The following is a 14,846-nucleotide window of genomic DNA, read 5'->3' as shown; positions in this document are numbered from 1 at the left end:
AGAACTGACTTCATTTTCGTCACGTGACTGCACTGTTTCCGTGTTAGTGACGTAAACCGTGACCGATCAAATCGTATAGATACAAACTGGAATAGAAACTGATACAGCTTTCAGAAAGACCGTTCAGGTTTGTGTCCATACTATCTGCATATCATTTAAATACTATCTTGCATTAAAAATTATACTTGTAGCTCACGCTGTGGTGAAGTGAAGGCGTTCATAGCTGCTTTTGCTTGCAAACATGCTCTTTAAATCTGAGTGTGACTGAATAACTTATCAGTTATAACTTGTTTGATATTCCAGCCAGCCCGTGATTGCAATGCACCCCTCTTCCTGTGACACCTTTGTGGCTCTACCTCCCTCCAGTGTGGCACAACGTGTCATCTTTGGGAAAAACTCTGACAGGCCCTGCGATGAGGTCCAGGAGGTGGTGTATTTCCCCGAAAGAGACTATGATGCAGAGGAGAAAGTTGAGGTAGTTGACACAGTCTGTCATTGGTCGCCAACCTTCAGCTTTCCAAAACATGACTGTATTTTACCTTGTATAACGGTGAATTAACGCTTCTTGTCCATGTGTCTTGTTCTTTTCGCGGGAAGTGTACGTACATTGAGATTGAGCAGGTTGCCCACACTTATGCTGTTGTGCTGAGCAGACCGGCTTGGCTATGGGGGGCTGAGATGGGTGCAAATGAGCATCAAGTGTGCATTGGAAATGAGGCAGTGTGGGGCAGAGAGAGTGCTGATTCTGAGGAAGCTCTCCTTGGCATGGATCTTGTCAGGTAAACCCCCTGTAAAATGAATTATTTGTCTCCCTCCTGTGAGACGCTAGACCATATTCAGCTTGAGTTATGAGTGAAATGAAACCCTACTGGACAGAAACTGTTCATATATCACTTTGGGTTTTTTTGTTTGTTTGTTTTTGTCCGTTACGAGTAGTTTTTGTAATCAAAACGCAAATCTGTGATCTTTCAAATTCTCAGACTTGGACTTGAGAGAGCTGACACAGCTGAGAAAGCTGTGGATGTTATAACCGAGCTGTTGGAGAAGCATGGTCAGGGAGGATCGTGCATGGAGGATGATTCTGGCTTCACCTACCACAACAGCTTCCTCATCTCTGACAGGAAGGAGGCATGGCTGCTGGAGACGTCCGGAAAGTACTGGGCTGCAGAAAGAGTTGAAGGTAATCAGAGGAGAATAACGGACATTTGGAGCACAGTGAATGAGCTCACATGTACTGGATGTGCAGCATGTGCAGGCATCAGTGAAATCCACAAAGTAAAAAAAAAAGAAAGGTAGACTTTTTAAATATCACCTTCAAATTAAGTTTATGGTCTGTAGTTGGATTAATAGATATTTAAAGGCATAAAACAAAAAGCACAAGAAGCCTCAAAGTTTCATACCACTGATGCCACTAACCAAGATACAATTTATTACCTTATATTGCTTCAGCACACATATTAATATATATATTTATGAATATTTGTGTGCTGAAAAATTACTTTAAAAAAAAACTAATAATACCATTTTGTGCGTTCTCTCTAGGTGGATATCGAAACATCTCAAACCAGTACGGCATAACAACTAAGGTGGACAAAGAGCATCCAGGAATGAGGGAATATGCCCGAAGCAAAGGCTGGTGGGATGGGCAGACAGAGTTCAACTTTGCTACCGTTTACTCCTTTTTGACCACAGCCAGGATAGAGTCAGCCGGGAGCCGATACTGTGAGGGGAAGAAGTTGCTGGAGAAGAGTAACGGTTAGTTAACTAAAGCGTTAACTAACGTAGGAAATCAGAATCACAGCAGGAGAAAGGTTGCATCTTCTACAGTGTGTCTGCTTTGTTTCCTTAAGGTCACATCACTGCTGAAGCAATGATGGACATCCTGAGGGATAAAGAGAGCGGCATCAACATGGAGGGCATGTTCATGACAACAGGAAGTATGGTGTCTGTGATACCCACTGACCCTGCTCTGCCAGGGGTTCACTATTTCACTGCAACTCCAGACCCCGAGAGGTGCCTCACTTAAGCACACGAATCCCTCTGGAAATGAATTTAGACTGTTTGAACGGATGGCTTATCAAGTTATCATTTTGTTTGTCAGGTCTGTATTCAAACCGTTCATCTTTGTTAAACATGCTAATCTGCTGAAGGAGACCACTTCCCCAAGTTTTGGTCCAGACGATCCGGTAAAGAAGAAACCCCGTTTTCAGAGCAAGCCAGACCGCAGACATCCGTTGTTTGTCAAACATGAGCTGGCGGCTGCCATCATCGAATCTCACAAGGTTGAGCAACTTATTTTAGCCTCGCAGTTTCCCCTGAGTTAGTCACCTAGCTTGTTGATGTCTGCTAAAAGTGTACTTAAAACCCAGGTTTCACTTTCTTTTTTTTTTCCACCTGCTCCTAGGACAAAGGACAGAAGATCACAGAATGTATGAGGCAGCTAGAGAAGGAGACAGTGAAGCAGATGGAGGAGATTCTTACACAAGGCATCGATCAGCCTGATCTTTGGGTGAACCTATTCTCAAGTTCTGTTGAGAAGGAGTTGTCCACTTACAGCAAAAGCTGAGAGGTTTGCGACTTTATGGAACCTCACAGCAGGAGTCAGAAACCGTTTGTTCTATAAATCCATAAATCTGATCAGAGCTGAACATCTTTAAATCATTTAATGACTTTTGTTCCACAAAAATGGAGCAGCTCTGCAGTAAAAGCCATCTATTCTGTAATGTGAATGAATTGTGTGCGTTTATTTAATTAACCATCGACCACAGATGTTTTCAGAACAAATTTTAGAGTGTAACACGAAGGTTTGAGAGAATTTTTATTTCAACACAAAATATTCTGCATCGTATTATACGCAACCTTTGGCAGAAAATTGCATCACAGGGATTTGTATTAAAGGCAAACATCTGTCAACATTTCAAATGAATAAAACAAACCTCAGCTTTAAAAAAAAAAAAAAAAAAATCCATTTAGCTCTACTTTCATTGTTATTTACATCAAAGACAAATATAGCAGCATCAACTTTTAATTTACAAGGTTTATCGTAAGAAAGACAGTCCAGCTGAGCATTTTCATCGACACACGCTTGGGGCTTGAACTATGACACAAGTTCAGTAGGACCTGGAGATAAATATATATCTATATATATTTATTTTATCTGGATTAACAAACCTGGAACACCAGGATCATGTTCAGCAGTGCAAAGACGCTTGTTCTCAACTCCAGTTTTCTGATTTCGCCATCACACGAATTAATGTGACGCAGGCGTGTTATGCCTCAAAAACACAACTCGACAAATACAAACAGAGACTTCAAACTGGCAAATATGCCAAAACTTTGATAAAACTCCAGTGATTCAGACAGTCTAACTTTGAGAGGGACAGAAGAGAAAGAGGACGCTCGCTGTCTAAGCAGCTATATCTGATTTTTTTTTTTCACATTACAACAAAAAAACAAACAGAAAACCCTGATTGGTCAATTGGTGATATTTCTCCACGTGTCGATCTCTTATTTCATATACAATCTGTTTCAGTGCAGCTTTGAAAACTCAAGAGGTCAACCTGAAATAATCGCATCAAGCTGAGAAATCCTGCTTCATAGTTCAGGCCCCTGAGTCTTTTTCAGGTATTCAGTGGTGAATAATCTTATAACAATGCCACGTTAAATTAAAACATGTTACTTAAGCTACAGTAGTTGTGCCTCATGCTGCATTGGCCAAAAACAAACTAGTAAAATAAACTTTCAAAAAAAAAAAAAAAAAAAGTCACTCCCATCTCCTCTTTCATTCCTTTTCAGGGAGTGACTTTGTCTGAGGAGCTAAAGTGAGTCCAGAGGTGTCTCAGAATAAGCAAGGATACATTCTGCAGATAACTGGCATTCTTTTCTTTTGCTGCATTAGCTTTGTTAATGAGAACACCTTTTTGTGCTTCAACACGAACTCAACACACTCAACACAGTGCATAAAAATTAACCAAAGAAGCCATCGTCCGAAAGTCTTGTTTTACCCCAAGACTAATAATCCCTTATTCATCCACTGCCCTGATGGGTGCCTCCATGTCCAGTTTTTTTTCCAGTGAGGGATAACTATCACTGACAATATGGCTAAACAGCGGCCACCTGACAGTTTATCGAACAGTGTTAACTGTTAAAACAAGGCAGCTGCAGCTTCACATTTCAGAAATGCTAAATGTAAAAAGGAACTCAAACTAATATTAATTCTATGGCTTATTAGATTCACATTGGCTTTATACAGTAAATAGGACTTAATTGTGTCTACTGCAAGGTGATCAAACAGGTGGGAATGTGAGAGTGGAGCAAAGTCTTTGTTGACTGTGCCTAACAGAGGAAAATGGGTAAGTTCCTCTTCCTCTCACTAAAGCAGAAGCCAGTTAGAAGTGACAGGGAGCGGCGAGGGAATAGTGTCTTTCTTGAAAGGAGGGGAAACGTTTGGCAGCAGGACCGTTAACTCAAAACAGGGACAATCAGTCAGAGCAATCACACTGACAAGAAAGCAAACAAAAAAAAAAAGATCTGTAAACTACTTGCAAGCAAATGCATAGCTTGAAATGCAGCACATTCAACAGATTCACTGAAGACTAACTTGTTGCTCAGCATCAAAACATCTCCGTTGTGTTCCAGTCAACCATATGGCTGAAGCAGGTGTATATGCATGTTTCTGAAGCCGCTTTGCATCCATGCTTTACAAACGCACATCTACGTGTTATAGTCTGTTGCTGCCACTAGAGGGCGGACTCAGAAAGGTGTGGAAACAAGCCGCTGTGTGGGCCGAAGGCTTTTCAAAGACTGCCAGGAGTCAGCCTGCCTTGTTTGGGTTCGCAAAAACCTTCACTTTGGGTGGAACAATAAAGCCGCAGACAGATACAGGTACATGCTATCATAAATAAGCCCTTACACTCTGTTTAAATCCTGTGCAAACTTAGCCACCTCAGTGTGTCAGCACAGCGGTAGTGCTGTGGATCCAGTGTTTGATATATGGAGGTATGCCTTCTGTCAACAGCCATTTAAGATAAACATACTGTAAGAAAGCGGAGATAGCAGAGGCTTTAACTGAGGACAGTTAAGTTTTGTTGTGTTTGAACTATGAGTTTGACTGTTTTTAAGGTCAAAATGTCACAAACGACACCCCGTGACAGTGGCTTCTGTGGGAATATGACCAACAGGAATTGAGCAGTCCGATAGCTGCCACCTGTGCTGCTTTACATAAGGAACAAAATCATAGTGATTGCAATTACATTGCATTATGTTGCAGAGAATTGCTGTTTGTCTTTCAGTCACGTGAAAAAAGCAGAGCCGGCTCATTAATCAGCGGTTGTTAGAAATCGAGTGGGACATAATAACGCGCACAACAGTTTGCTATAACCACTGTTACAGCAAGTCCCAACCAAGGCCTCATTACCTTGTTAGCTGACAAATATACGACATGGAACAGGGAAGACGTGGTGATAACAGAGCAGTGGGTCCTCAGGAAGTTGACTTTGCTCCATCTGTTATCTGGGAAAGCTGCGATGACTTGCTTTAATTCCCTTGTCGTCTCCTGACAAGCAACTACGACCAAAAGTAGCAGTTTGTGGCACTTAAGTGATATCGTTACTGCTGGCCCGTAAAAGCTGCAACATTACTGAGACAGTGACTGTCGTCTGTTGTCAGATGACACGAAAGCCCCACAATGCCATCTGCATGAAATGTAATGATGGGCTCTGCAATTCAAAACATGCATTTCACTTTGAATATTTGAACAATTTAAAGATATCTCCAATGTATTGTTAACTATATAAATACGTAGGAGAAGGTATTTAGAGCCTGTGTGTTCTTTTTAGAGGTTCCTTTGAAGACTAAGGCGGTACATTTTAAATTAATATTTGAATTCCCTTTAAGGCCATCTCTACACGAGGCACAGTGCCCAGTGGAGCTTTTCATTTTAAAATGTGTTGCATTTCTTAACACACCTAAAAGTAAAAGTCCGCTATGCCCCATTCTTTCCTTTAAATCTGCTGCGACACGACACAATAGTGCACAGAGGAATTTCCCTTTTGAACTGACATGTGCTGTACCTCGAAAGAGATGTCAGCTTTGGCCCTTTTGTTTTATGTCATAAAGTAGTAGTGAAGATGGCCGTCTTCAAAGCCGTACGCCTGCTTGATGTGCTGAAGCACACCGCCCTGCTGTAGCCGCGTCCCGTAGAGGACCGCCTCGCCGCGGTCCTGCGCCAAGCCCACGCGCTGAAGCCACTCCACGAGTTCAGTGCCAAGAAAACAGTCCACGCCGGTCTCCTTCCCACACCTGAAAGTCAGTGAAGAGTTCAACTAAAAGACTGCTGCTGACCGAACCCAAACACACCGCTAGCAATGAGAAAATCATAAAAACAAGAAGCATGTTTAGTCATGACAGTTTCTCATCAACCTCAGACCAGAGCAAAGTCCCACTGCCTGCTCTCACCTTCTCTTTTTAACAATCTCATGAAAACACTGCTGTTTGTGGTACTTTGTGAACTGGGTGCAGGTCATCCTGATCTCATCGGGTAAATCGGGCTGTGGCTGCTCTTCCCGCCTCTTTCCAGACCACAGTCTGTACAACCTAAACAGTCATTAAAAGAGTGAATACACATAACATGTGTATTATACACACAGTGGATATGGTATGACGTGTGTTGGAGAACCTCTGAACATGCTTTTAGTTTTGTAACATAAATACTCTTTACCTTTTGAATGGCGATAAAATCAAATGTTTATCCAGCCCAAAAAGAGCAAAGGAGAGAAATCCCTGTAAACAGAAAAGATAAGACATTGTGATTGTGGTGCTATGTGAGAATAAATACTCATTATTTCGGGGCTGTTGTATTTGTTGCACCAACCTGTCCATAGTTGGTAATAGCGCAGAAGAACTGCAGCTCCAAGTACAGTCTCCCAGGAACGTAGTTATAGAGCAACCACACGCAGCTGGATAAGTTCTGTTATTAGAGAATTTAAGTGGGAATTTGAGCTTGAAATGCTTGTTGGTAAATTCTGCTCATGATAAGAACTCGTAGCACTGTGTGCATCAAACTGAGCTGAAACTAAGCTCCTTTTCATGAACTGTATACATGCACCGAATACCTAAAGAAATACATATGCAGCATACAGGAATTTTCTAATGTGGGCTTCTGAAAGCCTTCCTCTCACAGAAGCTGGGAAATGAACAGCTCTGCTATTTGCATCCACTTTGGTTTGTGAAGCTCTTAATATAATAGCAGGCAGATGTTAATGCAGAACTGAAAGGTGCCGGTTTACTCACAGCGAGCAGGCAGACGGTTAGAAGCAGACACATGAGCACATGACGGGCCACTTGTCTGTCTGCAACCTGTTGGAGCTCCTCTATCTCAGCCAGGAGGCAGTCTGTTGATTCACAGCCACGCTCACACTGACCTGAGGGGGACAGCACAACAAAGACTGATCATACTGACTTTGAGTTTCAAACACCAGGTTAAATGATCAGCTCATGCAGCTGATGTCTGGGGTTTACTTGGTGGGTTGCTTATCAGTTCAGTACCTGCGAGCGTGGCTGGTGTGCCGTTCACGGTGGTGCTAACGATCATGTCGGGCATGGCCTGGGGTGGAGCGCAGTCACATATGAGGCACTCTGATAAAGCCACAAAACTGAAAGTGATTCTCTGACACCTCATCTCAGCTCACACAAAAAACAGACAACAAATTCAATATTTAAGGACAGTAATCAAATACATGCCGTTTAATAAAGGATTAATTAACGTGTGACGGCAAACCCAAATGAGAAAAAAGTTGGGATGTTATAGAAAATGCAAAAATGATTAAGGGTTGCAGTTTTACAACAGCTTTTCACCAAAATGCATCTAATTTATTTAGTAATGTTTAATCTTTGTATGCTAAACTGTGCGAACCATGACTATACTGTTGCATGTAAGTAGCAAAGAAACAACACATCAAACTCTGCTCATTTGAACTGTTATCTTTACATCTCTTTTTTTCAAATAGGTTGTGCAAGACCATGACTTCAGTGTGGGCTTTAGCTGATCATGTTTCCTCCAGATAATGACAGCTTCCTTCTTGTTTTACGCCATGATTGTGTCACTGCAGTGGGACTTTTTCCACTGAACAGAAAGAGCGATCGTCAAATGGAGGTTACACCGAGTAGCTATTTGTTGTAGAATTACTGCAGATAAATCGTAGTTTTAAATAACTGCTTTTTCTCTTAATTCCCACTACCGTTTCTATGCTTCTTTGATTGTTCAGTGACTCTCATCACCAGCCCCAAATATTTCCAAACCTAGTTTTTGTTACATGAACACAAAAGGAACGAATGTTGACTGTTAAACGTTTAAAACAGTCTAAAACAGTCTAAAACAGTCTAAAACAATAATCTAAATGAGTTGTTCTCAATAAGACAAAGTACCCCCATCTCCAGCTGTGGTGATTGGCTCAACCATGGTCTGGATTTCTGGTTCAACTTCCGTCACATGCTCTTCCGCAGTGTCAAAGGAAGAGTTGCCCCCTGGGTTTTGGTCGGTCTGGGCCCAGCTTCCTCTACTGAGACACACGAGGGAGCCTCCTCCCAGGAGAATGCTGAAGCCGATCACAATGGTGGTGCAGATTATCTAACAGAAAAACACACGTTACGCAAACATTTATGTAACTCTCTATTATCACTCCAAATGACAGGAAACAGGAGACGATCCACTTGCTTTGTTACCTGTGCTTTGCCGTAGAAGAAATATGAATCAGTCGTGTCAGGCATTGGTCGCCCAGACATGAGCAGAATGGCCGTAAATAAAGCTGGAATCCTGTCCCAGAAAGAATGAACTCATTGGATTCAAATGTCCAACAAAAGCTGGCTCAACAACACTGCCTTGGGAAAGCACCCGTGACACCTTTTTGCATAATAAGTATACAGGAAATATAGTAATTACTCCAGAGCAGTAACCTCAGTGCAGTACATTGTGATGGTACGTGTTCATGCATACAATCTCATGCATTACATTTAGCTTTTTAGTGGATAAGACAAACTTGCTTGGTTTCATTTCTGTGTTAACCAGCAGAGACTCACCCCCAGCCCGCGATGACTAACAAGCCTGATGATCCCTTCAGATCGTCATACTTCTTCATGAGCACAATTGAGAGTGCGATCAATCCTGAAACAACATAATTTTTCAAGCTTAACAACCAAACTTCACATCTCAGAGCTCATCGCAACATATTCGTGCAATTCAGCGTGCGGCTGCTGTGCACGGAGGGTTGTGCGCATACCTGGCCAAATGAAGGTGCTGTAGAGCGAAGTACACAACAGCGTGAAAGTCAGGACCTGTCCGATAAAGTTGTCTCCCTTCACCGCAAAGTTCCACAGAATCATCCCAACGCAAGTTAGCAACTAGGGGAAAAAAAAACAGATAAGAACGTTTACATGCGAAGTTATTTACAGGCTCATCTGCTTAGTTGTTTTATTCAGTGCGAAATATGAATCTTGAGAGTTTGTGGTAACATTTTTACCTGTGCAAAGAAAAGGTTGACGGTAAACATGTGAGGTAGCCTCTTGAACTTCTTACTCAAGAACATAACAGAAATGGTCCACACCTATCAGAGGGAAAGACGCAGATTTCAATTTGTGCACATTTAACAGCATTAAGGCATTTGCATCGATTTTAAAGACCGGGTTTAAGCATTGCTGGCTGGTTATTCAGTCTCTGCAAATGCACAAGAACAGTTACAGCATTTGGGAGGACAAAATTTAAACAGATATGACCACATTTCATCATTACAAAAGGGTAAAACACTGAAAGTGAGAATGAGGAAGTAGGGCTGAGGCAGTGAATCATCTGAGTCTTTTAAAGTTAGCCTGTTTGAGTGGTTCAAAACACCCAACAGGAGGATGTGTCTATATGTCTCCATATGTCTTTATGGAGCAAATAGTCAAAGACTTAAATCACATCAGCTCAAACTGCAGTTAACTGCATTGCTACGACCTCAGTTTCTACATTGAGACACAAAACAAAAGAAACAAAAGAAGCAGCTGATAAAATGTCAGTGGTGAAAGACAAGCCCCACAGCAAGCCTGCATACGCCCCGATGAAGTTGTGACTCACCAGTACAACCAAGCTCACGATGCTCGTATTAAAACTGACATTCTGAAGTGAATTCATCACAAGCTGGGGATCCATCCAGTGGATCGTGAGTAACCAGGCCGAAGCATACATGATCGGAGCCGAGAGAAAAGTGCTGATCACCATCCCTGAGGTTATCTGGAAGAAGAAGAAGAAAAAGAGGCATAAATCAGAAAAGGAAAACAAAACAAAGTTCATAAGTACGTGAATGGCAGACAGAAAGCTGGCGGGTAATTGCAAACAACTCACAACTTCTAGTTCTGCGTTGTAATAAACTGCATAGATGGCCACACTTGGCGCAGTTGGAAACACGCCGTAAAGAAAGGCGTAATCAGAGAGGCTGGAGTGGTTCGAAGAGCTGGGGCTAGTGTTGTCCAACAGATCCACCATGTCCTTACAAAGAAGGGGCATTAGCAGCCTGAGAGTCAAAAGAGTAGAGCAATGCACCATTATTTGGAGGGTTGCTTAACACTTTGCTGTGAAATGCAGTGCAATTCAATATCATTCTACGTACTCCTGAACCCTGGAATGAGACATCCATTTGCTAATGTCTTGTTGTCTGATAAAGGCCCGAGTCATCCAAACCATCTGCACAAAACAGCATGCTGGGACCACTTTGCTCTAACTTACTGACTCTCTTTACACTCCAACAGCAAGCCTCATTATGCAATGGTTGCTTGAGAACACTAAACCATTTCTTGTTTTTCTCAAAAAAAAAAACAAAAAAAACCATTAGTTGCAGTAAAAAGCCTTAATGACACTCACAGTTTTGCCGTAATGAGTAATATCAGTGTCACCACTGTGGATCTGGTTAGTTTCCTCAACTGGCCCACCATAGACAGACCCAAGTAGAACAGAGCTGCTCCCCCAAAAGAGCTGGCCAAGCCGTCCAGAAACTCAGCCATGAAAGCAGGAATTGTCTGGTGCAGGACAAAGTGGGCGATGATACCAATCACAACCATGAAAACAATGGGGTTCTTTAGGACCTGTAAAACTACGATTCCCACAATCAGGAGTTTGCTCTGCTGGCGGTTCCCTTCATTCTTCCACTTCTGGATCTCACAGAATGCAAATCCGATGGGATTTAGGAGCATCAGGGAGACCGGTGCAACCAGGTAGATATACTGAAGGTACTCTGGGTGTGTGCTCTGGTAGAGGGCTTCAACTGAGGATGAAAAGGGAAAATATGGGTTAAAGAATATGTTAATAACCTACAGCCTTTGATAAAAATTTGCATTGGTTTCATGCTTAATGGCTGCATAGATGTACACCTGCAAACTGTCAGGATTAACAAATCATGCCCATTTATCAACAGAAAGGTTTTAAAACCACTCATTTATAGTCAAACAGGGTCATTTGCATGAATCATCAGGAGTTGTTGAGATCTGCTTTGAAAAACATGTAGCTATCAATAAACAAAAAATTGGCATGGAGTGGACTGCCCTCTATTTTCGACTCCTGAATGTCTGCATCTGACAACATTTTTTGGGAGCCACCCACATATCAATGATCAGCATTCACTGGAAGAGCTCGAGTGTTTCTGACACATGGGGCAGAAGGAGAGCTGCCGTATCAAATGTTACCGAAGATAGAAATGTATGAGGAAATTGGATTATTCGTCACTGAACTGCAAGCAACACAAAGAAACACTTTCTGGTGTCAAGTTGCAAGACCATCCAAGCTGAAACAGGTTCTTCGAGCTCTGATAAACTAATAACTGAGAAACTGTGCCACATGAAATAACGATCCCTACGTTTGAAGTTTAAACGTTTGTCAGGTGTTATCCAATCATGCGTACAATTCTCACGTAGCTATTTTTTGTTGTTGAAATGAAACACGCACACTTCTCCATTTCAGCCAAAACGTGTGTGATCATGAGATATGTTCATAAATCTGAAACTTTGCTCCGAAATGTCTCGCAATACTTTCTTTATCTATAGTGTTACAAAATCAATAGAAGTGCTTTTAATTTGATGGATGGGCGTTAAGTCAGCATTTATAGAGGAGAGGCAGTGAATGGAAAGCAATGTGGGTGGTAGGAGAACTAGTTTTTATGCTTACCTATTGGATAACCCAAGGCAAAGTCGTTGCTTTGGGTGGCAAATATAGAGAAGAGCCCAGCCTTACTGTAGCGACTGTCAGGACTGGAAACTACCAGAGTTAGGATGCAGACAATGCAAAACACGGACACTTTGGCGATGAGGATGCTCCAGAGAAATGGCCAGATGACATTAGCAAAGTCCAGCAGCACCATGTTCTTGAACAGCAGTGCCGGGAGGGCAAATTTGGACACAAAGTTTCCCAATCCTTTGGCCTGAGTGGGAGTGATGATGTTTGTCCTCCCTGCGATGTAACCGCACAAAATGATCCCAAAGCACTCCAGGAGAGCCGGCAAGAGCCTGTCTATGGACATGGTGGGGTCTGAGTTTCCCTGCTCCATGTGCGAGAAGTTAAAGCTGATGATTCTGTCAGGTGTCTCCATCATGCCGGTCCCCTCTGTGTTGTCCGCTGTCATGGTTGGCTTGTGGTCATGCCAATGTCGGCTCTGTTCCTGATTGGTACTGCCAGACACTAAACGCGGAAGACAACGGAGGACGGTTACAATTCATTTTGCGAGATTTTGTAGGAAATATTGATTACGTTAGTTACCTGAACATCATCACCTGACTAAAAAGACCGGTTTAAAAACACAGTAAAGATTACACGGTCGATAAGGAGTGACACCTCTATCACTCGTTAAACTTATGTAAGCGCATATACCTTTTACATGTCAGCAACTCACCTCGCTGACAGCTGCGGTGCCCTCTGATGATGTCCCATGTGTCGGGGAAAGTTCCGAAGGAGGAGCTGTTAAGAGTCGGTCAGCTAGCTACCGTTACACCTGGATACAACAAAGAGCTACGCACACGACCAAAATGTCAGTTTTGCTTTACGAAACTCAGATAATTAACACGTAACTATCGCATTCATTTTGTCGTCTTATGTGTCTTGTTGCTTAACGTCCCACCCACCGCTTTTCATAATCTCTGATTTGTCAACACATGCTGACCAATCATATGCTAGGGGGCGGGGCTTAGGCGTGTCAACCTACCTACCTCTGTTCAGAGCGGGTCTTGGTGATTACTGCCATGAATTATAAGCACACTTTACAAAAAAAATAGGGATTGCCACGCACTTACTATCTCCCCAATTATAAGCACAGAACTGAAAGAATAAAGGCGAGAAAAAGTTAGATGTCACTCAGTCTTCCTGGGATAATGTTCTATGGACAGAGGGAAGCAAAGGGGAACTCTTTGGGATTGCAGAGAGTGAAAAGAGAGGATTGAAACCCATAAGGAAAATGATTCTCTACTGTACCAGCAATAAAACACTGAGTGGAGACTCATTCATGCTGCGTGGTTAATATCAATAACCAACCAGCACCACATTATGACTGCATGGGCAGCTCCACTTTACATAGCTTAACCTTTTTGTGAATGTGCAAAAAGTGCACATCTCTGACAGCAGCCACAATCTCTAATCTCACAAAGCTCAAAGCAAATGCTCAATCAAAGCATCACTCTTTCTTCCGTTTTCTCAGTTATCATTCATCCAGTCTACTTTAATCTTTGCTGCTATGTGGTTAGATAAGTCAAAGGAAGTAAAAGTAGTAGATGACGGACATAAACTGTTGCATTTTTCATTAAATAGATGTAACCCATTCCAACCCAAGGCTTCATTTAAAAGTCTTCTGAAATCTGATAATTCTCTGGAAAACTAAAAGCTGCCCATTGAAACGTTTCATTGCTCAGCCTTTGAAGAAACTACAAACATAAATTAAAACTATTTGAGAAGTTAAACATGCCGCTGTTGTCATTGTAAATGACTGACTTTTCGCTCATGTTCATCACTATCTTTTAAAAGAAATGAGATATCTTGTGAGTCTTGAAAGGGTTAATGGGACCCGTGTGTTGCTCTGAACATTACACCAGGTAAAACTGGGTTACAAAAGATAAATGAGAGCTCCAAGTAGTAAAAAATTGTTTGCTAGGAAATATATAAATATAAATATATATATATATATATGTATATATATAAAATATATATATATATGTATATAAAAAAAGCTACAGTACCCAAGTGGATAGATTCCTAGAAATGATTTTTAACAATAAACCGTTTAAATAGTTTTCTTAAAGAATGCTTAAAGATGAATGGGGGTAAAAAGCTCAAATCAGAGGATCAGTTATTTAAGTTCATAGCATCAGTTGTGTTAAATAACATTAGTTTCAAAATCAAGTCTATATAGTCAGTGGGCTCATCTCAGAAGGTTTTGGGAGTACAACAGAACGAAAGGTTTGAAAAGATCTGTTTTAATTTCTATTATATCGTATCCAAAACCACCACCAAGAGTACATTTTAAAGTGTTAACTGTACTCAGACAGTAAAACCTCAGTATTTCATTAACTGAGTGTCTTACAGTTACCTGTTTAGAAATTATTAAATGATGAATTAACAAACAGAGTTGTTGGAGAAAATAGTCTCATTAAGTTAACGTTTTCTACAGCATAAAAAGCGTAGGATCCAACAGAAAAGTAGCCAGATAAATACATGTTACAGTGCAACATGAGGAGGTACAGAATCTGCATGTGTATTTGAATGTCAAATAAAGGATTAACAGAAAACTACAACAAGTAAGTCACTCTGTAAACTGACAAAAATAGTTTTTTCAGTTGTGGAC

General features: G+C 41.5%; 2 protein-coding genes across 2 annotated transcripts; one reads left to right on the top strand and one right to left on the bottom strand.

Annotated features, from left to right (window-relative positions):
* The first annotated feature begins 50 nt into the window (after positions 1–50).
* Positions 51–2,958, top strand: scrn3 (secernin 3). Its single transcript, XM_072397032.1, has 8 exons — positions 51–127; positions 304–475; positions 598–779; positions 981–1,180; positions 1,543–1,755; positions 1,851–2,013; positions 2,102–2,282; positions 2,405–2,958. The coding sequence occupies exons 2-8, from the start codon at positions 320–322 to the stop codon at positions 2,564–2,566; spliced, it is 1,257 nt and encodes a 418-aa protein (XP_072253133.1). The 5' UTR covers positions 51–127; positions 304–319; the 3' UTR covers positions 2,567–2,958.
* A 183-nt stretch (positions 2,959–3,141) lies between these two features.
* On the bottom strand, positions 3,142–13,100 carry gpr155a (G protein-coupled receptor 155a). The gene is made up of 16 exons (XM_072397031.1): positions 12,909–13,100; positions 12,188–12,697; positions 10,892–11,291; positions 10,376–10,544; positions 10,109–10,264; positions 9,516–9,599; positions 9,276–9,396; positions 9,076–9,160; positions 8,722–8,812; positions 8,425–8,626; positions 7,546–7,635; positions 7,291–7,421; positions 6,872–6,967; positions 6,719–6,780; positions 6,457–6,594; positions 3,142–6,300 (listed from the first exon to the last, which is right to left on the bottom strand). Exons 2-16 carry the CDS (start codon positions 12,639–12,641, stop codon positions 6,105–6,107), a joined length of 2,475 nt encoding a protein of 824 aa, XP_072253132.1. The 5' UTR covers positions 12,642–12,697; positions 12,909–13,100; the 3' UTR covers positions 3,142–6,104.
* Positions 13,101–14,846: the final 1,746 nt, after the last annotated feature.

Source organism: Leuresthes tenuis, unplaced genomic scaffold, assembly GCF_036924035.1.
Source record: "Leuresthes tenuis unplaced genomic scaffold, fLeuTen1.0.hap1 SCAF_12, whole genome shotgun sequence".
Taxonomy (NCBI): Eukaryota; Metazoa; Chordata; class Actinopteri; order Atheriniformes; family Atherinopsidae; genus Leuresthes; species Leuresthes tenuis.
This window is presented reverse-complemented; position numbering and strand designations above follow the sequence as displayed.